The sequence below is a fragment of the Falco rusticolus genome, chromosome 1 (genome assembly GCF_015220075.1).
Source record: "Falco rusticolus isolate bFalRus1 chromosome 1, bFalRus1.pri, whole genome shotgun sequence".
NCBI classification, from domain to species: Eukaryota; Metazoa; Chordata; class Aves; order Falconiformes; family Falconidae; genus Falco; species Falco rusticolus.
In genome coordinates, this window is record NC_051187.1 from 21963462 (window position 1) to 21988495 (window position 25034).

Below are 25034 nucleotides of genomic sequence, written 5' to 3' on the forward strand. Positions count from 1 at the left end.
GCAAGGGTAACGAGCTGCCAGGTGCTTCTCCAGCTGACTAGCACCAGCCACCCAAGAGGTGGTTGCACGATTTTGTATATATAAAGCTTGTAAAGCACTTCAGGAAGCTGCAGGATGAAAAGGACTATATAAACGTAAGATATTATTATTATTAAACCAGTGATCTGACAAGAAGAGACAGCTTTTCAAATCTGTACAACAGCTTGAGCTGCAGAGATCAGGGAGTCCAATTTGAAAAAATAATAATTTGAAACGAATTTGAGGATTAGAAGTGGCAGCTCTTTTGTGGATTCTCCATGGCAGGTAAATTTAGTAGGCTACTTTAATTTTGCATCGTTTTAACTCCTGGCAATGTCCTGTGCATTGAATCTGACAGAGAGACAGAGTGTTTGAAGCTGTCGTGGCTACATTTTAGTCTCCCAATTTTACAATCAGTGTTTGAATCTGCTACTACAACTCCAGGTACAGAGATCAGAGGCTTATCAAAGAGGCATCCATTTCAAAGACAAACAGCAGCTTTGACTTCATTCCTTCAATGCTTAAAATTCCTGAAAAAGCAGATGAGCACACCACAAAACAGGTCTGAAGGAAATCTCTCTATCGGCTGTAAACCTATTGCAGTATTAATTTTTTAAGGATCTATTTTGGTCTCATGTAAAATGAGTGTGTTTAGCAGAGATAATCCCCTCAACAGGTGAAATTAATATATGCCTTTTCCTGTTAACTGAAAGTACATTTTAAAATGGCTTATTGCTTTATCAAGCATTAATTGAAGAACTACTTCAACCGGTTACCTGATTTTTTTTTTTTTTTTTTTTTTTTTTTTCTGGACTAAGAGTTATCTTCCCTTCCCTAACAAAGCAGCAGTTCATTTATTTATTGCTGCCCTTATTTTAACTGCATGGATGAACCAGGTGCACCATAGGCAGTAATAGGTGGTGTGCGCAGAAAGAACCCACGGTTTAAAGGTGTATCATACTCAGGGAGTGCTGCACAGCTGCAGTGTGCTGTTGTCCACATTCAGCTCTTGATTTTAAGCTGAGTTTCAGCATTCACACGATTGCTAATGTTGCTCGTCTCACCAGCATCCCCTCCCATCAAACCCGCAGTCAGGCTGGTGATGGACACTGGCTTCTGGGGACTGCGGCGTGTCCCCACCACAGCACAGCCTGACCAAGGACCCAACAGCGAGGACACAAATTGTGCCAAAACATGATTAATTTTTTGCTGTTGTCAATTCTTCCTTTCAAGCTAGAAATCTGGTTTGTCTCAATATGAAAGCGAAATGCATTTAGAAACTCTAAGTGTTCTGCTCCCTTCCCCCCTTGCACACAGGGTGAGAGCTGCCCGCACATACCGCCTATCACTGAGACCTTTGCCCACTCACAGGAACCAACTGCTCCGTCGATTTTTGCTAGAAAGCAAAGAGTGGATCGCTACGCCGTGCTAAAGGGATGGGCAAACCGGACCCAGTTCCTCCAGCCCAGGAAGGCTCCCTGCCAGGCTCGTACAGGGAGCGATGGGCAGCCCGGGCTGTACGTGCCAAGCGATCCAGGCAACCCGCCGGGCACCGCGGTGCTGCCGGCTAGGCTCACCTGCCTCCTGCCACAGCGGGGTGGGTGACCGCAGCCCCAAGCCCACCTCTAGCCCCTCGTCATCACTGCAAACCCGGTGCTGCTTGCCCACTCCACTTCTGCAGCTGCCCACCAGCAGGAGTTAGAGGCAAAGGGGATAATCAGGAACAGGTTAATTTGTCTGATTAAGCCTTCGGTGATCTGGCATTTCGAAGCTGCAGTGCAGCAGGGTCCCCGAAAGCTGTGCTCAGCCAGCAAGCTTGAAAAGAAGCCACACACTCCTGACAGCCATGGGGAGCAGCCAGGGAACACATTAAGCCACATTTGAAAGCCACGGTCATACCAGCAGCCTCAGCAAAGCTACGCTGCAGGTGGAGACATGCCCTAAAGTGCACTGGAAGCGTGGAAGGGTTCAGCTCCTCGGCGCTCAAATCACTTCTGACAAACAGGACTGAGAAGTCTGAACACATTTGAGCATTTTGAAAAAGCACTCCCAGCACTCTCTCGCACTAAATGAAAGCTTCGGCTTCAAATGAGTTTTTAAAATTCTGAAATGTTTACAAGTCCCTCTTCTCACCGAGCAGCTCATTTATCAGCATTCAGCCTATACGGGAGAATTTCTTTTGTGATACCCTGCCCGTGAACAGGTCCCCGATGCCCACCTCGTGCTCAGACAAACCAACTGACGGACCTGACGTACACTTCAGAATACCTGACAGCGTCCTGACTTACACCTAGTAGGAAACAAACAAACAAACAACATACAGAAAACCACAGCAGAAGTTTTTCCAAGATGCACTGATGCTAGATCTACGTTAACCAACCCGACAAAGTGGATTGCTTTTATTTATGAGCTGAAGCAGGTGATATTTTTCATGGCTTCCCAAATTTCAGAGAAATACAAGAAAAGACACAAAAGCATTTTCAAGCAGATGGGCACGTGCTCAGGCTGGTCCTTACTGGCTTTAATCACCGATGAACTGGTCCCCCAAGCACAGACGTCTGTACAATGTGCCGTAGGAACTGGCACATGCGTAACTCCTGTGTTACAGTGAGCACCGAGGACCAGCAAAGCACATGCGTGAAGTAATTTCCAATTTTTTCAACAATTTCAATAATTTCCAAGCGCTCAGCCCCATCCCCACTGCCCAGCCCTGGTCTAGCACCGCCGCTTCCGACAAAAACTTTCTTTTTTAAAAAAGTCATTGCGTGTTCAACAGATAAGCAACCACCTCTCTACTTAAAAAAATGCGGCAAGATAGCCATAAATAAGCATTAGTGCTTCAGAAACTGTGAAACCACAGTTATATGGTTTTAAACAGAGACAAGGTGGAATCATGAATGGTAGCAACGTATTTCAGATGAAAGCTTTCAAGCAGATGAGAAATAGTTACAGGAGCTGGAACCTGAGTAACTGCAGTTGCATTAAATTATTCCATCTGCAAGTCCATTAAAAATTGTTAATGGTTTTGTATGGCTTTTATATTTATTGGGTGGGTTTACTCCTATGTGAGTCATACATATTTATTACCAGGGTCCAGATAATGGTTATTAATAAAACTTCTTTTATTTGCATACTGTCTTGATGCTGGCCTAAATATTTACAACTTGACTATAAAATAAAAGAAGCCTCAAAAATTACAAATAGCACCAGGGATGCATCACAACTTTACTTTTTGGTTTTGTTTATTCAAAAGTGGGAAAAAACCCCAGCCTGGTAAACCCATTTCTTTTTTCAAGTCTAAAAAGCACTAATTCTTTCAAAGCTTTAAAGCACAATTTGTGTTGAGGAATTAAGAGGGGACCTAAAGCTAAAGAAAGCTAGTTTTTATAATTAAGAAAATACACATATTTCTACACATAATTATGAATAGTAACAAAAGCTCAGTTTTAAAAGAGGTCCACTGAACCCCTGGAATTGTGCCTGCCAACTAAAACACCTACTATGAATTTAGTAATGGGTTATGCAAACATAAATTACAAGGCCAGACATTTTAAAAGGAAAAAAAGTTGATTTATTGTCACATTGGAGACACAGCAGGATAGGAGCACAATTTCATTTTTCCATATATTCATCAACACTGCAGATGTGTTAATGCTAAAAGAATTCTAAAATAAAAATGACTCTCAAACTGCCCTGATTCTTGTATGTCATTTACTTAAAAATCGTTACCAGAAATCTTGGTTGGTTTTTTTTTTCGTTTGGTTTGTTTGAAGCAAACAAAACATACTAAAAAATTTGGGAAGAAAATAGGTTTTAAGAACATTTTACAAACATTTCTCCTCCTAAAAATTTCCCTCAAGACACCATCCAAAATTGACCATAAAAGAGAGGTCCTGCAGAAAGCTGGGGTGCCTGGTTCGGGGGGGGTTTGTTTTGTTTTGTTTTTTAATAGACAAGCTTACAACTCTAATCTGTACCCTGGGCACTTGTTTGTGAGCATTTCCACTCAACGTATGCATCGTTTCTGCCCTTGTTTCAAGTAGATCCAACTCTTCGCTTACCCACTGTCAAAGCAATGAAAAGAATCTCTCCTAACTGGCAACTATTATTAAAAGAGTCATTCATGGCAACATAATCATTTCAATGAGAACACCACGTTCCTTTAATTACACCTGAGTGACTTTGAGGTGGTCCAGCACATGAACTCAAGGAGGTTTACAGCATGTTTGGTCACCAAGGAAAAAGGAAAAACTACCTGAAACTGTTTAGTTATTTCTTCTTTTGATAAATACACACAGAAAGCAGGAGCAGGTATCTTGCTTGCCTGCTATTTTTGTAAGTTGAACCTTGAAAATAAGTCAAACTATTGTTCAAATGGCTCAAAGCAAATTTGGGAACCGAACTTCAGGCTTGCTTGGAGTACTCAGCTTTACCTTTGTGTGATCTAGATATAAATTCCTAGTTTTACACTTACCTTTACAAGTAACATAGAACGTAAGAACAGCTGATAATTGGCGGCACCACCAAGAGAAAAATCTCAGCCATCTCAGCTAAATAAATGGAAAGATTTTCCCTTAAAAAACAGCCAATGATGCATTGGGTAAATCCTGTTACTAGTCTTAACGGCCACTTCCACCAACTCCAAACATTCTTCAGGAGGAAGGATGGCAAATGCCCTGTAAGCTCAAGTTTTTTCCTTCAAGTTCTGACCTTGAACACATTCTCCCCTGTCAGACCTCCAGTGCCTGACCTTTCCCCTGCCCGGTTGCTCGCTCTGGCCGGCTTCCAAATGGGTCAGCGCCGAGAAGTTCAAGCCAAGGCAAGCACAACTCGTGAAAAACAAACTATTTGCTTTGCATTGGTTCCTTCTCACTGACAGGAGAAATTCACAGTGGCATCAAACCTTTAACAAGAGAGATTGATCTGTAAATACTTGCTTACAAGTAGGTCCCTTCGTACACCGCGGCAATACCAGAAACGTCCCCTGCTCTCCTTTTCCACCATGGAAAATGCAGCACCCTTGACATCCCTGCAATCCAATACCTGCAACTGAAGTTGCTAGAAGAAAAAAAGCCTTCTTCAACTGCCAAGCCGTGTTTAACCAGAAAAATGCTTAAATAAATCAAATCTAAATGACTAAGGGCAAGTGACTTCAGAGTAATTAATTTCAACTACTGTAACGTGTTCAATTGAATCAGATGTGTCTCCCACTTGAATATTTTTGGAACTCTTGAATAAAGTAATCACCCGTATATTTTCAGATTTATAAAAAGACTTTTGAGGTAGATGTGTTGCAGAAAATTGATTTAAGGCTATTTTTAAAGCAAACAGAGACAGTAACTCAAGAGTGTCCGAGATCATGTGGCTCTAGAAAATGCTTCAAATCGAACTCCTCTGCCCAGTAACAGGCGATGCACGACCGTTACTTCTGCAGGTCAAGGGAATTATTTTCCTAGACGAGAGACCTTTACAAATGTTGTACAGCTAGCTACACAGCTCTCCGTGAAATCCGACATACCAATAATCCCCAAACGATGGGCTCATTTTGTAAAAAGACTTACTCAAGCCCTGGTATCTCAAAATAAATTCTACAGATTCTGCAACCCAGCAGCCTGCTGCCCACCTACAGCCTTTGCTGCCACCTTTTCCCTGCTGAGAAAAGCAGGGATGCTTGCTTTGGGAAAGAAAAAAAAAATAAAAACCATCACAATTTTTCCAAACCCGCGTTGCCAGTTCAAGCAACAAACTGACCCAGTGTTTGGGGGGCGGAGGGCTAAGAGGAATATTCACAATTATATCACAACACAGAAAAATGAGGTGGGTACACCGGGTAAAGGCTTACACATGGAAAAAGGTTTGCTCCGGGCTTGGATCTGCTGCTCCTCAACACACTGAGATACAGCAAGAACCACTGTGAGCGTGGGGTGATGTGCGTGCACCAAATAGCAGGGGAGATGCCATCTGCCAGAGAGTCTGGTTTAGCTTTTTGTGGGTGATAAAGGCAATTTTTTAAAAGAAATTTAATAACGTCTAGTAATTACAGTGGTGAGAATGGTAAATGTGTTGAAAAATGGAGGTCTGTTTTATGAGAATCCTAGAAAAATACAGTTGTGAATTATAATCCCTCTATTGTTCCCTCACTTCCAATAAAGTGAAGAGGCGGCAAGAGATTGTGGTATAGAAAAGCATGGTAGACACGCTGGTGGTCTTCCTATTAACTATTAGAATATGCTAACGGCAAATATGTATTAAATAATGACAACAAAATTATTGAGAACTCATGAATAAGCGATCTCCCAGATAAGGTTAGGTCTGATTTCACCAACGTGACTCCACAAAACCGGTTTTTAGATCACATTTTAAGGCATGGAGCTGTATTATATTATTTTTCTGCAAAAAGTCACATAACAATAATATACTCTTCATTTAGCTGTTGAAAGAAGCAGCTCAGGTACTACAAATTATCATCAGCATCAACCTTGCAATCAGAACCTCTCCAGAAAATGCTAATATTCACTGAAAACACTGAAAGGGAGGAGATGGCACCTAAACATCGTTATCCTAAAGAAGTATTCAACTTGGCTCCAAACCCGCAAGGTAAGGCGGACTTCTCTGTTCTTCTCATTTTGGCTTTTACAGAGGGAAATAAATGGTGATGTTTTAACTCCGTAAGGAGTATCCTCTGTATTTAACATTCCACTACTGTCCTACATACACGAACGAGCCTAAAATTACAAAACAATTTTATAATACGATTAAATATTGATAATTGCATTTGAGTCATAAAAATGAACAGAAAATATGATTTTTTAACAGACTGCTTTGCTGCAAATTCATTTATTCTTAACCAAAAAAACCCTCTTAAACTCTCCTTTTCAAAGTCAGGGGAGAAGAGAAAGAAAGAAAGAACTCCAGCAGCATTTTTCTTCCTAATTTTTTTCCTGAAATAATTTTTAACTAACAAGTCAGGGAATACATAGAAAGGTGGAAATTTTTTTTTTCCCTACCGTGCACTGAAACATTTACTGTTTACAAATTGCATTAACTGCATTTAGTTGTATTAAGCTAGCTAATTTTTACATTAAAATGCCACGTATGTTTTTCTGTACTCAAGCCCCAACATTAACAGGATTCCTTTATGTTCCTGGCAAAATGCTGGGGAAGAGGAAGAAGGAACATCCACACACTGTGTACTCTCAGGAACATAGGAAAAGGAACGGGAAAAAAAAAACCCAACAAAAAAAAGAAGGAAAAAAGAAAAGAAAAAATAAAGAAAAAGAAAAGGAAAAAGAAAAAGAAGAAAGAAAAAAAGAAGAAAAAAAAAGAAAAAAAAGGGAAAGAAAAAAAAAGAAAAAAAGAAAAAAGGAATAGAACAACCCAGCTCTAGATGGCAGCAAATCAATATTCACCCCCACGTACACAGACACTGAAGGCATCAACTATTTTCAAACAAGACTGTATACATTCACTAGTTTTTAAAGGCGTGTTATTATTTTCACTTTGTTACACGGGCTGGACAAAGGTGCCTGTCCGAAGCCATTAGGAATCCAGCACAATTCCCTACCGACAACTAGAAAGATACTCCTCTCATTTCAATGACTAATTCAACCAGCAGAATTCAGATTTTTTTTTTTTAAAGCTTACTTTGACTACCTTTTGCTGTAGAGACTGGATAATTCAATAGAATGATCCAGAAACACTGGAGACTATAAAAACTTAAGAATTTTAAATCTAAAAAAACTAAGCCCTCGCGTAGCAACCATGTTCATTTACTCTAGTCAGGCATGACTTGCAATTACAACGTTATTTTTGTAAAAAAAACCCATAGATCTTAAAAAACATGCAATGTCATGATTAAATTATTACTTTTGTAAGGAAAGATCCCACTGACTCATCTTTCTCTCCCCTTTGCGGCAGCTGCACCGCCGCACCGTCACCGCGCAGGATGGGGCAGGTGGCGACGGCTCAGGGAACAGGGGAACGATGATAGCCAGGTTTGATGTAGGAAAAGAACAACCCAGAACAAGGAGACAGGTGCAGGTACATGGGGGAGTGCTGTACCCGCGTTACCCCCGTGGGAGCAGACGGGACCGCGCCGCGGTGCTCAGCTGCCCCGCTGCAGGGCTGGTGTGCATCTATAGCAGCGCTTGAGGCTGCCACCTCTACCCAGGCAGCGTTAAGATGCACTGTTCATACATTCATTTATTTTGTTTTCTTCCAATACTCCCTTTCCTGAGGCATTTTATAGCTATTTATTTGAGAACATACTTATGCTGTCTACATCTAAAGGCTCTACCGCATCCTTCTGTAGCTCGGCTGATCCAAGCTCTCGCCTGCTGCACCGAACGCAGATGTCAGTTTGAGCAGCCAAAGGTAATCTTGACTTTCAAAATCCCACCAAAACGGCACATCTGCAACCTCGAAACAACGAAGGGCAGCAGCAGTGAGGAACCATCAGTTCAATTCCCAACAGGGGGAAAAACCCCCATGACCAAAGCAGCAAGCTCGCAGGGTGAGCCCCTGTACCCAAATACATGCTTTATGCAGGCGCCTTGTGTCTGCCTCATTTTTTTTAGAGCTCATGCTCTTCCATGACAAAACTCACATCTTATTTTATCTCCCCAGAGCAGCTGGTCCAGGCCTCTCAGGCTGGTCTTTTGCCTTGTGCCCAGTTTAATGACCCCGGTCTCAGGTGAGTCCAGTAATGACCAGTGCAGCTCCACATTATCTAGTTTATGGGGCTGAATCACAAAGGGAAGCAATGGAGAGCTACAGGTTAAACAGGTGTAAGTTGTACTGTCTTCCCTCTCCCTGAGTACTTAACAATTACTTACTTACAAAGCCTGGGCTTACTCACTTACTTATTTTCTGCTATTTTTCACTATTTTTGTTGACTGGCTTAAAAGCCTGCACCGCTGGAAGTATTAGCCCAGCTTTTCAATGTTTAAAACACAAACATGTAAGCAAAAAAGTAATTACTCAGCTAGGAATCTGGGTAGAAATGAAGGCAAAGTTATCAACATTAGCAAGTATCTTCACTACGTGGCAAAAATATCCTGTGCAACTGAAATTTAGAGATTACAAAAAAAAAAAAAAAATCTCTAAGACAATCATTCAAACATTTGGTATATGAGGACATGATGAATTAGACCATGAATTTCACAGAGGTTAAAATACCCCCAAAAGTATCACAGTTAGTCATAATAATTCAGGAATTATCACCATAAGAAAATAATGATCTGATGCAGGGTGGCAATTCACGTGATATATTTTGAGATGTCTTCCAAGTAACAGTCATGTAAAATTGATGTTTCAAGTAAACTCCTGACCAGTCTCTGGCTGCTCAGGATGAAACAAAATTGAGACTGAAAATACCACACAACACCTATGAGCTCTTCAAAGGTGTGAGGAGGTAAAAAGTATTGTTGCAATAACAGGAATTAAGAACCCTTCCCAAAAGTTTCTGCATGTAAAAACCACCACCAAAGTTTCTGTCCTCATAAGGTTCCCAAACCCAAGACACTTCTTCCACAGTCGTCTCCCAGCATGCCAAGTCAGAAATAGTATTTTAACATTTTTAAAACCCAAAAGCCCTAGAGTCATTCCTATAAACATGAAAATACCGTATTTCTTTTGCAGCAACTGGATAATTTGCAAGGAAGGCACAAATGACCCAAACAGATCTGCCACATTTTTTTAACCTAAAAAGAAACAGCAGTACCCTCAGTTGCATTAGTAATTTTTCAAATCCTTTCCTGCTACGCAGGAGATGGCTTTCAAGCAGACATCATGGAAAGTCTAGAGGACATCCCAGACAGCAATGGACAGGAAAGTCAAGGCCATCACCACTTGTGTCCTGATTTATGGTGAGACTGGCTACAGCAGAGGGAAAGATGCTGGCGCAGGCGAAACAGCTGCTGCACTGACGGGGATGCATGCGAATGAAAAAGAAAACGGGAAGTTTTTAAAAAAATCGTTGCATTTAACAATTCCACCTTTGCCAGTTTGGGTGGGTTTATTACTAAAAGTTGTGTCTTCGTTGTCGAAATTTAAACTAAGCTGTATGCTGGGTTATTTATTTATCTGAGAACGGTTCCACCTGCAAGCTGGTTTTCTACTACCAAACTCTTTTTCCCTATTATTAGCAAGAGCATTTTGATGCTTACAGAGCCACGGCTACCACTTGCCCCCGGGACGGGAGAGGTTGCCCCCATCAAACCTTCCAGACCTGAGCTACTCCCTCCACGCCTCCGGAACCCACCAGTCTGTTGCAGCTGGCTACCATTATAGTTCCAATACTTTCTTCTAATTTGATCCCATTTTCATTTTCATCCATTCATTTCATCCCATTTCAGAAGAAAGAGGGGTTAGATGGTGCTGCCGTCCAGAAACAAAGCTGCAGAAGGAGCATCACAGGAGAGAAGGCAAAGACAGGCTATAAAAGACATCCGTGCAAGCTTATAAAGCTATGCTGTTTGACGGGAGCCCCAGGACAAAAGATGAGGATGTAGAATTTCCCCGCATCTCCCCCTGAACATCAGGGCTGCTCAGAGCCCCTGTTGCGAACCCAGTCCCTGAACGAATAAAACACCTTCCGTGTAATATTCTGGAAGAGAACAGAGGCTACAGAATTATGTTTTGTAAAATTATATTTAAAACCTTACCATGATTTAACTTCCCTATCTTGCTTACTGGAAAGAGCTAATTGCGTATTGTTTTCCCACTGTCTCTCTTGAAGTAACTACGCAGAGTATGTAATTTTCCTCTGCGCATCCAACTCCCACCGAGTTACCAAGGCCCTCGCACAATGCACTTTAAAAGTGCAGTGTGGGTTGGTTTGTGTTTTGTTTCTCCCCACAGTAACCTTCTGCTCCATAAAAATAAAATTAGCCTGAAGAAATCATCCTGAAACACATCTGTAAACAAGCTATGGGCTAGGAGCTGGCAGCCAGGGCCGTATTCTGAAGAATCCGTCGTTTCCCTCCAGGAAAAGGAGGAAAGCAGCAGGGAACTCAGGTGAAGCCCTTGCAGAATGAACTTCAGCTTCTAGCAAACAAGTTGAAAAACGGGGGCCCAGAAGTTTATTTGGATTTTCCGTATAATTTCCTACACTCTGTATTTTCTCACTTCGCTCCTTCCTCTTCTTCCCAACACTCTGCTCTCTCCTGCAAAGGGAATCAACTCATCCCTCCACCCTCTCGGAGCTACTGCAGTCACTCCCCATATTCTTCTGCTCCTTTCTGTTCCTTCAAAGCCGCAGCCCCCAGATTTGCTCTTCTCCAAAGGGAGCTGATTTCTGCCCCACAGAACCTCCTCAGGGGGTCAGTTAACACCCCCCCTTCCCCAGAACTCCCTCCCGATGGTCCCTTTGCCCTCTCTGGGTCGGACCCTCCAGCATCGCTCCCTCTGTGCCAAGAGGAAGCAAAGCAGCATCTGCTACTCGAGAGGCGGCGGTAAAGGTTAGAAGTGCTGCCTGCTCCCTCTCTCCCAGGAAGATACTTGGAAGGAACCAATACTTGCGTGTCAGTTATCTGGAATGAGCTTTGAAACCCTAGAACATTCCTGGATGAACAGATTGCTGGCAATCATCGGGGGGAAGAAAAAAAAACCAAAAACAAACACCACAAAACAAACAAGCAAGCAACTCTACACATTGCTACGCATTCATTAGTTTACAACACGGGTTAATATGTATTTTTGATGTAACTGTGCGTACACATACACAGACAGGCACACTGCACACACGCTAACGTGAGCATGGAAGAGTTGAAATACTCCCAGCTTCCTCCACGCAATATTCACCTTTCCGAGGTTTGCCTGCCATCAGTCCTGACACCTTTTCCACACCACCTGCTGTGTGCGATGCACATCCTCCGAGGGGAGTTTCCTAAAGAGCTCAGCCCTGACCTTGTTGTATTTCCAGTGAAATCAACAGCAAAACTTCATTTGATTTTTCATGGAAAAATGAGCATCTTTGAAGTTACGCCCTTGATATAGATTTATTTAGGCAGCAAAATGTCGCTTTCTACATCCCAGTGCTAAGAGTTTGGATTACTTAAGAATTTTTTTTTTTTGCAATTCTCCAGGTTTTCCATTATTACAAAATGTAGAGCAAGCCCGTTTGAAAGTTAATGTTCATACTTCCTCCAAAAAATGTCAATTCATATTTCATTTTTTACAGAATGCAAGATCTGCCTGATTAGAAAGCCATCAAAGATAAGCAGTCTTGAGTTAAGATGGTGAACTTAGCAATACGTACAAGAAAATTATGGAAACAAGTCATTAAAAAAAAAAAAATGAACCCCCAAACCACTTACACAGACCTCGTACCATGTATTACTGTCAGAAACTCAACAGACGTGAATAGCTTTTCTCCTTACCTCTGGAGTGTTTTTCTTGAACTCGCGACTTTGCTCAATAAGTTTTTTCCTAGACTGCTCACTTTCATCTTGCCGGTTAGCCAATATTGTTGCTGTGGCATCAAGCTCTCTCTGTCAAGAAAAACAAAACGACAACAAAAAAAGGAATTAGAAGGAGAACTCCGTTTCTCACCGAAATCAAACCAAAAGCTCGTACAGAACATCACATCACTTGGAATACCAAGGCGGCTGGACTACAGAGCAGTACAGAACGAGCATGAAGCCTCCAGAAACGCAACCCCTTGATTAACATCAAATGAAGTTCCACAACCTTTCTGATTCTGTCTTGCAGCCAAACCCCCACCGTTTTTCTCAAAAGCATTCATGGTTTTGACACAACGTCACACAGGATAGCAGCGGTGCCAGGCATACACACCTCCTAGTAACTTCCCAAATCCCATGAAGATTACAGATCTTGCACGTGTTCAAGCACGTGTTTGATCTGCCTGCTGTTTAAAGATACTGGATTTTCCCTTCTTGAGCCAGTCTTCAAAAAATTATTATGATTAACTCAAATATTAGTTAACCTTACACTTCAGCCTAGATTGGTCATGCTTCAATCACTCTTAATTTCAAATTACATACTGTATATAATTCTATGCTGCTGCAATGCTCTTTTTCCATTTAAGCCTTTCCTTATCTGAATACAAAATTACCTTTTCCTACTATTGGAGTCTATCACTCCAATATTATTAGCAAGTATCTCCATTTCCTCCCCAAAATGCATCTTTTTTTGGATCACCTGATGAACGCCAGATTGTCTTCCAACAGCTTCTACCAGGCTCAGCCTACAGACCATTGCCCGACTCCGTCCACGTGCATTATCCCACTCACAGTTTACTCAGTGCTGTGCTTCCAAATGTCACCGTAATAGATTGAATGGGTCACTTATCAGCGCATAAACCAACAATACTAAATCTTCCGTGGCAGTTTATTCATTTTCTGCAGTATTTCCATGTAACATGAAAATATATGAAGGCTGAACCCCTCCACTCAGCTATGTACATCATTCCCCAAGTCACGCAGAGTTATAACCAAGGAGTCATGTAAGGAACTGGGCACTGGTTTCCCTCCCTTATTAATTCAAAAGGAGAAAAACCTGGCTGTGAGGAAGAAGTCCACGACAAGCAAGAAGATGCTAGAGCAAGACATCAGGTCTCCTCCGCGGCTATCTTTATCGCATCACTCTGCCAACATGCCTCCAACCTGCGTGCAAAAACCTCACCATCCTCCACCAAAATGCCTGCCCCATCACTGGCGTTTGTTCGTAACTCAACAACTTGTCCAAACCAGATGGAACAACCAAGCCTGGGAGCTCCTGGCGGCTCTCAGGCCACGTCCCCACCAGTCAGGTCCTCTCCTGGTACCACCACACACTAACATCACAGCACGAGAGAAGGGGATTTGGTTACGACAAGACGGTTAGCATTAAAAGCTTACCGTGCACGGGGTCATACTTACTTCCCAGTGGAACTAGGCACCCAGTATGGGGAACAAAATGGGAAAACAAAACATCTGCCTCTTCCTTTTTTGCAGAGGTGTTAGAAATAGTAACAGACAGAAGGTACCTACAGGACACCTGCTAAGCCCCTGTTCTGCAAGTTTAAAAAAAATAACTAGCAGGTAGATACTAGATACTCTGTGATAAAGAAGCCTAATTCCAAATTCTTAGTTATATTTCCTTATGGGTAAATCCTGTAACTTTGAATGATGGGATGGGTGTACTCTTGCTTTACGTGACTCCACAGTTTGACTTCTGGAAGGAAAAAAAAAAAAAAAAGAAAAGAAATGCCTTCTGCAGTTCCCCACTGAAAAGGATCAATACTTTTTTCCCCCCTTTAGGTTTATTACCATGAAACTAAGAGACTTTGGGGGTTTTTTGTGATAACTATATGGACCATAGTTACCTTAATCCTTGGAAATAAGCTAAATATGACAAATGGATTTGAAGCTAAGCAGCATGCTGGAGCCAGTGACCTAATTATTGTCACTGTAAAGCTTCAAAAACCCTCTATTTCTGACTTTGAGGAAAAAAACAGGGCAATATGTCCACCAGATCTTGGTTTGGAATTCTGTAACATATGTGAAATCTATTGCAGAAAAGTGGGAAATACTTAACAGTTGGATAAACCACATTTGAAATTCATCCCAGCTAAGTTTATGCAAGAAAAAAGAGCAACAGAAACCAATGTGGTTAAGCAGTACTATAAAGAGCAATATAACGGCTAAGCAGAAGGCTTTTAAAAAATATAAACAATCTGGTACGGCCAGCAACTTGGAAAACTATATTTAAAAAGGAAGCACACATTTAAAGCAAAGCAAAGAAAACACAAATCGTGAAGCATGAGGGAATTTCAGTAGACCAAGGAATCAAACGCTTTGTTTTATGATATACAGTGCTAGCAAGTAACTTTACAAATAGCAAATTAGACTTTTGGAAACCTGTACTTCCAAGTTTAGCTACAAGAAAAAGAGCCGATTAAAAACTAAACCCTATTTCATATTTTGTGCCTTTATGAAGAGAAGAGTCAGGCAGCAAATGAAGAGTAACTTCACACCCTCGCTGCCCGATTGATACCGGTGCCACAACGCACTTACTATGGGCACCTTCCCATTACTTACAGCATTCCTTCAGGGACAGGTCTGATCATTTCTCACCACAAAACATTTCCTTATGTGACCCCCCCCCAGGGCCAGACATCGCCGAGGAGAGGTGCCAGCACCCAACTACACTGAACTGTTCGATGCCGTGGGCTGAAGCCCACACGCTCAAGCTCTTGCCCTGCATTTATGAACAACCGATGCACTGATGCGGTTCCAGCTGAGGAGCTGTAGGTATCTAGCCCCGTATACAAGATCTGATGTAAAACGAGACACTAAGTCTTCAAGCTCTGTCACAGTTAATAAGCCCCAAATCAAAACTATTTGAAAAATTGCTGATTTTTTTCTTCCTTACCTGATTTCAATCGCGTACAAAGTTTCATCTGTTCAAACCCAGTAATAGATACAGGATTACAACCCACAGTTTTTCATACTTCTGTGAGTTAACCTCATGAGATACCCCAAATTTTGTAAAAATTCAATGTGGCAAATGCATTATTTCTGCAAGCAAGGACGTATCAAGGAGTAAGTAGTAATAACTTTGAGATTTCAAACCTGGGTACTGTAGGGCACTCAAAGGCATGCATGCTCCCCAAGCCTTGCAACCACCCTCTAAGTAGCAATCAAGTAACAGGAGGTGCAAGACTGCACAGAGGTCTATCAGAGAGTCCTTTGGAGTGTTACAAAAATAGGAGACCGCCTCTCAGTATCATTCTCCACACCTTTGAGATCAAAAAGGTTCCAATGAAAAGCTAACACAAATCAGGGCTCAAAGGTGTTGCAGCGGTGACCTGCCTACAGAAAGGATTCAAAGCCTGGAAGCTTTAGTTCCACTGATTCAACACCGGCTAATAAACTTTCTGGTCAAAAATAGCCACCATTCAATCGCCCCTGCAAAAAGTGAGTCACTACTCGGAGCACATTTTGAGAGAGAAGCAGCCAGACCATCATCCCTTCCCCTTGCCCTAAAGTCCCATCGATTTAGGGCAGGCACAGCTCATGCTGCTTACACCACAGATAACTAAAGAACTCTCTCCAGGGTTTCTGCTCTGACCCATTTCATCAAATTTATTGGGGGTGGGAAGGGAGGAGCCGAGAAAGTCTTACGCTCCTAGTGCAGGAGTCATTAAAAGCAATCCTCAGAAAACAACCATTAAAAGGTTTCTCTCATGCAGTAGAGAAAAATCCTAAAACTAGGAGGGTCAATCTGCTACCCACGGTAACAACAACGAACTTGGAGTGAATTCGTCTTGCTTTAAGGCAAGTACTTCCAGGCTCCTCCAGGCTGCCCAGGAGCCACCCCTGCTCACCCTGCCCCATCACCCCCGTGCTGTCACGGCTGCGCAGGGGGTCAGCAGGAAAGCCAGCCTGCTGGAAGCACATCCCACCTCTCCCCTCCCAACCTTGGTTCCACTGAAGAATTCCCTGTCCGGGCCCCTCCGACAGCTCCACCGCGTGGTACCATCACAAAAGGGAGGTGGGAAAGCACCGCTGGAGCCAGGGGGCTGGTGGAGTCCCCCCTTTCCCAGCACCAGCCTGCAATGAGGTTGACCCCAAGTAATTACGAAACTCCAGCCTGGCTGCAGGCAGGTTTCAAGGTTGTTTTCCTTTACAGCTGACATGCCTTGCCCTACAAGATGCATACCTTGATAATCACCCAGCCAGCAGCTCCAGCAACAGCCAGGCTACATCCTCCTGCCACCACCTCCCCAAGCCCAGTCCCGTGGGCTCCCCAAGAACTACTCCCTCGGGAGAACGATTCTAGAAAGCAACTGGGGGTTCTGACTATTTATGGTGTCCATTCCGTCATCCAAAGGGTGGAAGAAAATGAAACCGTGTAAGCAGAGAGAACCCCACGGTGCCGCTCGCCCCTGCCCTGCTCCGCTTATGTGAGCAAAACTGGACCGAAAAGATGAATTTGTGTGAAAAGCAAAGCTGGGGCAAGGAGAGCACCCTCCGCTTTATGGGCACTGCGGAAGGGAACAGGGGGTACCCAGAAAGGATATATAGGGAATGCGAATTCGGGAGCGTGACGGTGGGAAAGGTGCATGTGCCTGCAATGCAGCTCTCCCAGCAGGAGCGAAGAGGCGACAGCAACACTGGACTCATCACCTCTGGTCCGCAAAGGCACGGCGGAGGCAAAGACCATGCCGGTCCCCCAGCAAAGCTGCCCAAACACCGCACCACCATCACCTATCATTACCATTAGTCAGTCTCTGTTCAGAAGCACTATTCCTACATTTCACATAGGAAAAGTTACAAAACCCAGCAATAATCATCCACAAGTACTGCAATGTAACTGTATCCCAAAATTATGTTATTCTCTCATTTTAAAACGCTTACCCCTTCCTGCGTTTACCACAAACCTCTTACACTGGCGCAAGAAACACAGCACAACTTTAAGAGAGACTGATTTTTTTCCTGGTAGACTTCTAGTCATGGACACAAGGCTTCAAAAGCCTTAAGCAAGGCTTCAGATGTTAACAGCACATTTTCACCATAAACCTCACCTTACTTAACAAGGATAGACACAACTCACAACTGCACGTAGATTAGGAACCTTCTACCAGTAAACCTAGCAGTAACCATTTCCCTTGAAATCTTGTTTCTGTGTATTTAAGGTATTTCCCTTTATCATCCATTCCAACAGTTACCCAGTCTACATGATTATCTGCTACTGAAAGTTTTCAGTAGTCTCATTTTTGTTTTCATCCTCTCTCAGGATTGCATTTGTCAGATCTATCAAAGCTCTCAGTGTAGCTTTTTGCAATTTTTAATTTCCTGTTAAAGGAAAATTTCTACGATGACACCAACGTAGAAGCGTCTGGCACAGCTCTGCATATGCACAGCCTACTTGTCTCCGGGAAATTTTACATTTCTCCAACATAGCTTAGGCAATCTACCCTTCAATCTTAAAAACCCCATAGTTTTCACCTGTCCAGAACCCTACATACCCATGACATAAGTATTTCAGAAATAATTCCGAAATGATAGCCTGCTTTGTGAGCTTGATGTGTTCCTTTGGTGAAAAATCAAACAGGCAAGCTCACTTGATAAAGCTCTAGATTACGGCAAGGGAAGCAGCCACAAAGTCGACATCGGGAATTTTTGTTCATGTCTATCTTGACTGTAAAAAGCAGGCACGGATTCCAATCTGAAAGCACTCAGAAAGGGAAAATGTACGGTAAGAATGCAACAGCGGAAGAAGTTTATTCTCCGTAAAATGAATTTGCGCCTGCCTTGCTGCAAAGCCCCTTTTTTAACACAAGCAAAAGGGAACATCAGGGAGTTCAATGAGAGCGCAACACCTCAAGGACCACCCTTCCCCTGCCTTACAAATCAGCACTGAATGACGAACAAATAACAAGCAAAGACCAGAATAGCTGTTTTACACTCCTGGAGAAAAAAAAAAATCAAAACCCACAAACATTAAACAAAACATGTTTCTCAAGAAGCATTTTGCCATTTGGCAAACTGATGCAACCACCTTTCACACACAGAATTAGTTAGGAAATTTCAATAAACACATTTTATTTCCATGTACTGAAGTAATTTGACTCCAAGGATGTTTTTAGACAAGCTTTAACTGGAACAAATTTTGTGCTCTATGCAATGCTTTTGGACAGCGAGTCAACGTGTGTGGTGGCCACCGCATAAAGCAAAGGCAGAACAAAAGTGAAGGTGCTGATGTAGCTATCAGTGAGATACCTTAACTAAGAGGCTCTTATAAAACGAAAGGAAAATGTAAAAAAAAAAAAATCGTTGTGGCTTTGTTCACAATAACACCAGCCAGTACCACAAACAGGGAAAGCCTATCAAAAAATCTTGCAAGAGGAGAAAGCTAGTACCGGCTTTTCAAAAGGAGCTACTATCAGCATAAACCAGCCGCATAAATATCTACGCCAGCAACAAATGCACTAACATGGGAAAAGATTGCCAGTGCCAGAGCCAACACCATTATGCCTTTTTTTCTACACCTTGAATTCAAAACTTTTTAGAAAACGCAAGGAAGGGGAGCCTGTCCAGAGCTAAAATGACTTTAATGGCAAAGGTCTGCACTCAAGACGCTTTTCCTCTCATGCAGCAAAGTAAGAAAACATTGCCTGTTTGTTCCTAAAGGTAGTTTTCACCTCCTGGCATTACTTATTCCCCCTTCCCACCCTCCTCAAAATGATGTGGAGGATGGGGCTGGAGGATGCCTTCGCAAGCCCCAGGTCTGACGTTGGCTGTAGCCACTGGGCTGGCGCTGCGCTCCCACTTCTCTCCAGAAAGGAGGTTCTGGTTTCATTCTCAGCACCCTCAAACCCTAACACCAAAAGCTGCTCTCCTCCTCCTCGTGTTCCTCAGCTTCTACACCAGACGGTTAGTCATCTTCTGTCTTTGATCCCACCAGGTCTATCCTCACCTCGACGCGACCGTGCAGCTGAACTCAGCTGGAAGGTGCCACCCAGACCCCAGCAGCACTGGCTGCTCTCCGCATCCTGAAGCCTGCTCCTCTCCAAGCCTCCTTTGGAGGTGCTCACATAGGTGCTCTGCTACCCACAGCACTGCGAAACCACCAGCTTCCATGACCTTACCCAAGAAGACCTTGCAGCTCAACTACCTGGCCAAAAAAACCCAAAGCAACCTGTCAGAAAACTTACTCCATCAGCTACTAGGTTTTGCGTTTCAGTTCATCACACTTTTAAATTCCTAAAATTCTTAAAAAATAAACACAAGTGTTCGCTGGGGGGAGGGCTGCCTTGTTTTTGCAAAGGCAGCATCTTCCAGCCCGGCCGGGTACCGCTTACAGCTTCAGACTTCCCACACATTCCTTTTCACACTCTTCCACTTAAAAGTGGAAGTTCAAACTAGTTGCTTCAATAGCTACAACAGGAAAGGCCAAAAAGTAATGAATTAATTTAAACGTCGCTGCAGTTGGGCTCCCCAGAAGGGAGGATTTCAGGCAGCTAGCAAGGGTACAGCACGCAGCCGCAAGCGTTGCTCCAACGCAGAGCAATCTGCTCACCCCTCGTCTTCTGGCCACGCAGTAAGTCACACTACAACCGCGTGAACCCCTGCCCCCTGCTCTATGCCACTGAGGGCTTTTGACGTGATAAAATTAAGTTAGTTGATCATGCAGACGCCAGTTAATGACTAAAAAAAAAAAAAAAATAAAAAAAAAAGCCTCAGCTTAATATTTGTGACTTGCATAGCAGCTAAAGGGTGGTGGAGAATCAAGCTACATCTTCTGCCAAATAAAAGTAATTATGGGAAACCAAAGGAAACCCATGGTTGCTTGCAAGGATTCAGCCTAAGCAAGTCACAAAGTAAAACCCATCTGCTATCTGCTTGCCCTCCTACCTGGTGGGCTGATCAGAAGCTGCCCAAGAAGCAATGCCATGCTCACCATAGCTCTCACCACACCACAGCAGGCAACTTACCCTTTTAAGTGGCAACTGGGGCCACGCTATCAAGGTCCCAGCCAGGCCATGCTGCCCTTCCCGCTGCTGCTGGGGCAGGGGGGTCTCCCTGGTCCCCACGGACCCCAACAGCTGCACGTGGGAAGGAGGGAGGAAAACAGAACAGCCCAAACCCCTTCTGATACCAGCAAATCATCAAGTTTTACCATGCCCCAGAAAACACATGGGTTTAGACAGTTTTTAAAAGAGCTTTGACCCTTTTAAAAAAAAAAAAAAAAAAAAGAGGGGGGTGATTAACTGATGAGTAATTACAAACTACTTAATGCACTATTCTTACCACTTGTTTCAGGAGAGGAACGCAGCGGCGGTGTCGAGGTGGAAAGGGATTACGCTGCCATTTTGTAATCAAACACTAACGTCTTACTTCCAACTACGATCAGCTTCATGAGTTACATTAAATAATTCTTTTGACCGCAGATCAAAGCGAAATATAGTCTTAAAAGAGGGGTTTAAATAACAAAAAGTTCAACCCTTTACCTAAGCTCTGTTACATCATTTAAAGTATTTAGTTACTCCCCTTTGCAGCCCCAGCTTTGCTAGTAAATGAAGCATGACTGTGCTTGAAGGAAGACGCATACTGTAACACAGACCAGGATTTATAACTTGTTATACAGGTTGCCACCAATAAATCAATAATATATACTGATATACAGTCTTGTTTCAGTGCTAGTTCTGGGAACTTACCATTCAAAAAAAAAAATAAACTCAAGCTTTTTTTGCTTTGTTGTTATTCTAAATGAAAACAAACTCATTGCTCACATTTAACTTCACCCAAATCCCAACTACGCTAAGTGCCATTTAGAACAAAACTTCACAACTATTTTTCCTTTGACGACACATTCATTTTATTTTTAGATTTATTTTTTTTTAACCACGGTTAACCATTCCAGCCAGACCACCTGTCCACCCTCAAGACCATCACAACCACCACTCAATAATCCTTCGGTCTTCAAACGCCAGCACCAATCTGAAAGCTACTTAAGCCGTTTCCTAACATTCAGACATAAAATATTTACCAACAAAAGTATAAATACACACTAAAAGAGCAACCTAAAAATACTTCTAAAACCACATTCCAATGATGTAATTCCTTGAGGGATGGGAAAAAATTACTATGGACTTGAACTAACACAACACCTCGTTTCGCTCCCTTCTCATGTTCCTGGGCATGGCAGAAGTGGTATAATAGCGGAATAAACTATCCCACTGTGGCAAACATGGTTTGGAAAGATGGGGCTAGTCTTAACTCGGAATTTCTTGTTGTTATTAGTTTAAAATCCTTACCAAGAGGCACATGCACTACGGGAAATCCTACAAAATGCATCTTGAAAAGAGGCGACCCCCCTCTAGCAGGCTTCATTTCACCTGCCCCTATTGCTGCCGATGAAGGGATGCGTCTGGGTACCGAGATGCTCCCCCACCAATGGCTTGTGACTGTCACGATGCTGTCCCCACTGGGAGCAGCACCCTGGCCCCGCGGCACCGACAGGCACCACAGCACTCTGCAGAGGAAGCTGGATGGGGAACTCGTGTTAAGAAATCAGTAGGAACAAAAACAAGATCAGAAGAAAATTACTGGCAAATGACACTGCGGTTTGATAAACAGTTTAGGCAGGAAAAGTATCTGGCAGAGCGTTTCCAGAGAGCGGTCCTTGACTCCAGACTAACGGGCTTCCTCCCTTGGTCCGGGTTTGTTGACTTTCTGGGCATGCTGTAAGGTTTATGCATTTTCCCATGATGGGAAAAATACAGCTTTTTTGAGAAGTCGCCTGTGAATGCAATGGGTGAATGTTTTCTGAAAAATTATAAATAGGAAACAAGCAAGCAACATTTTCTTTATTTAGGTTTTCGCTACTACTGAAGTCCCATTTCGGCCTCTCAGTGTTCTCTTGGATCTAAATCCCAAATAATGACTCCGCTTGGCACGACAACACACAAGGGTATAAATGTATGCCTGGCATTTAATACCAACAGCAAGCGTTACATATTTTGGACAATTAAACAGAATCCCAGATTTTGAAGCCTTTCTGCAAAATTTTTATAGGCTTTCATATTTCATCTGGATGATTACCGTTCAGCATGAGCATCACACTTCACATGCAAGTGAAACCGAGAGGCAGGGGCGGTGGAAAGCAGAATGCCTTTCCTAGCTAGGTGTTTCCCAATAACATACTGCAATACTTAGTTAAGCTCATTTTCTGTGACATGAAAACAGCAGAATTGACTCATGAAGCAAAAGTAGCTGATGTACAGTCACAAGGAGGCAGGCTCGGAGGTGATAGCATGCGTAACTGCATGTAACAAAACCCAATGCTCTCAGTGTTAATAACGTTGCAAGCTAGTTTAAAACCAGGAGTATTATTCTCTATACAGTCTGTTTTTAACACACTGTCTGTTGTTTTGGGTTTTTTTAAATCAACATTTCTGGTAGCATACCCTAAATGGTATATTGGGAATTTTTATAAAAGTCTTCTAGAAACCATGCGTTAGCAATGGCAGGCATAAAATATATTTAAAATACTGCAAATCTGGCATTTCCAATCAGCGGATGGCATGAGCACCGAATCATGGACAGCCAATGTCTGCCTGCTCCACGAACACACCTAAGGTAGAGAGTACAGCTGAAATACTTTTTTAACCATAAAAAACTTCTTTAGTGATAATTTATAGAATTCCCCCACTATCCACTGTGACAAATCACACTAAAATGAAAACAACAGATTTAGCTGCAGTGGCACTGTCAACCTTGCTATGATACACTGTCACTAAAAACCCCTTAATTTTGGCTATCAAATACAATTTCAATTTCTTGCACTTTAGAGCAGTAAAAACAATTCTGCAAAGACTCTGTGTTTACAATCCCTCAGTAAAGAATGCAGCTGTCTCAATCAATGCTGATTGTCTGTTAATTAGTTCAGTTTTTACAAGCTGATGGAACAGATTACTTCATTCCCTCCTGCACCCAGAAACTCTACAAATACAGTTATCTACGATACAGTAATATTTGCTTCCTGGCAATTTAGGGAGGTGGATGATGTGCTAGGGACTCAAGTGATCTCTTTACCCAGAAAACATTGAGGTTTGTACCTTTCCAGGCGCTCCGTCATACAGCAATTTTCAGTCCCTACATATACATATCTCTCTCCTATATGAAAACTGAAATAAAGAGCAACACTTCCCAGCACAGCGGGACTGCCGCCTCTCTTTTTTGCTGTGGCTGAAACCAAGTCCAGTTATCTAAAGTCCTTTAGGAACAAAAGTCAGGTTCTGGTGAATAATTTCCTACCTATATCTTGTATCTCATCAGAATCACATCTCTGAACCAAAACCGCGTTCCAATTGGTGACCGACAGCAGCAAGCTAAAGGTTTTTAGCGAGTGGTTTGAAGTTGCTATCGCCATTCCCCATCCCCATGCGCTTTTCAGACAAACCAGAAATAAGTTGCTGGATCACCTCTGAGCCACTCAGTCTCAGACTCACTGCTCTACCATCTCCATCCTTTTAAGAAAAGCCAAATTTAGCTTTCATGTACGCACAGGGGAGCGTTGGACACCCTCATCCAAATGCCAGAAAGCACTTCTGCTGAGAAAACTGACGGAATACTATGAAGCCCTAGGTCCAGCAATAGGAAAGTTTGATCCAAAAATGCCTCTTTTGAGATGACACAATATGCTACACATTATATAAAACAACAATTTTCACTCTGAGACCATTTTTTTTTCTCTCTCAGCTTAGATCCTTCACGATTAGGGAAAAAAAAAGAAGAAAAAAAAGAGTTCTAGATAAAAAGCATCTAAGTATTTAAAAAGAAAACACATTTCTGGTATGAGCTGAATATGTAACTACTAAACTTATTGCAGATGCAGCAATTGGACAGATATGAAGCCCCACAAAACCGTGTATGAGACCACCAGAACTGGGTTTTGGCAGTGTATCTGGCTGATAAGTACAAAAGATAATCTAAATAAAACAGTAATTCTTCCACACAGAGACATCTACAGACATCTGCTTCAAGAGCAGCATCACAGAGAGTCTAAAACCGCTTAATGCTTTTCAGAGTTCAGTATACAAAAAAATATGAGAGTTTAATTTTTGCATTATGAAGACAGTCATCCAAAGCAGATCATTGAAAATTCCTTGTAGAAAATTCTCTGGATCCACAGAAACAGCACTGGGGAAGAAAAAGTTTGAAATGCAGCGGTCACCTTGCATTAGAAATGTTAACCTGAGCAATAAGGGAACCAAGATCAACAACCATTCAGCTGGAGCCCGATAATTATTTTCAGCTGCTGTTTTTCCCTTAACTTCAGTTAAATCGTATTTCCACAGTCCTATTGGCAAAGGTCAGACTCTGCTTAAACCCACCACAGGTTTATTCTGCTTTCCTGCCTCTCCCCTTCTTTCACATCACCCAGGAAAAAGACTTAGAATATAATCCTGGCTTTCCAAAGTTCTTATGGAGACTGGAGTAAAAATGGAGGGGGCTGTATGTTGTTTATTAGGGGTCTTTATTGTTCTTTTTAAAAAAAAAAAA

The 25034-nt window shown here is 42.5% G+C and overlaps 1 protein-coding gene across 7 annotated transcripts in view; it reads right to left on the reverse strand.

Moving 5' to 3' along the window:
• CUX1 (cut like homeobox 1) overlaps positions 1-25034 on the reverse strand; it is a 281213-nt gene that overhangs the window by 217742 nt on the left and 38437 nt on the right. For all 7 annotated transcript variants that reach the window (XM_037375047.1, XM_037375045.1, XM_037375048.1 and 4 more), the window contains exon 2: positions 12399-12509. In XM_037375047.1, coding sequence (XP_037230944.1) covers positions 12399-12509 — 111 coding nt within the window. The remainder of the gene's footprint in view (positions 1-12398; positions 12510-25034) is intronic.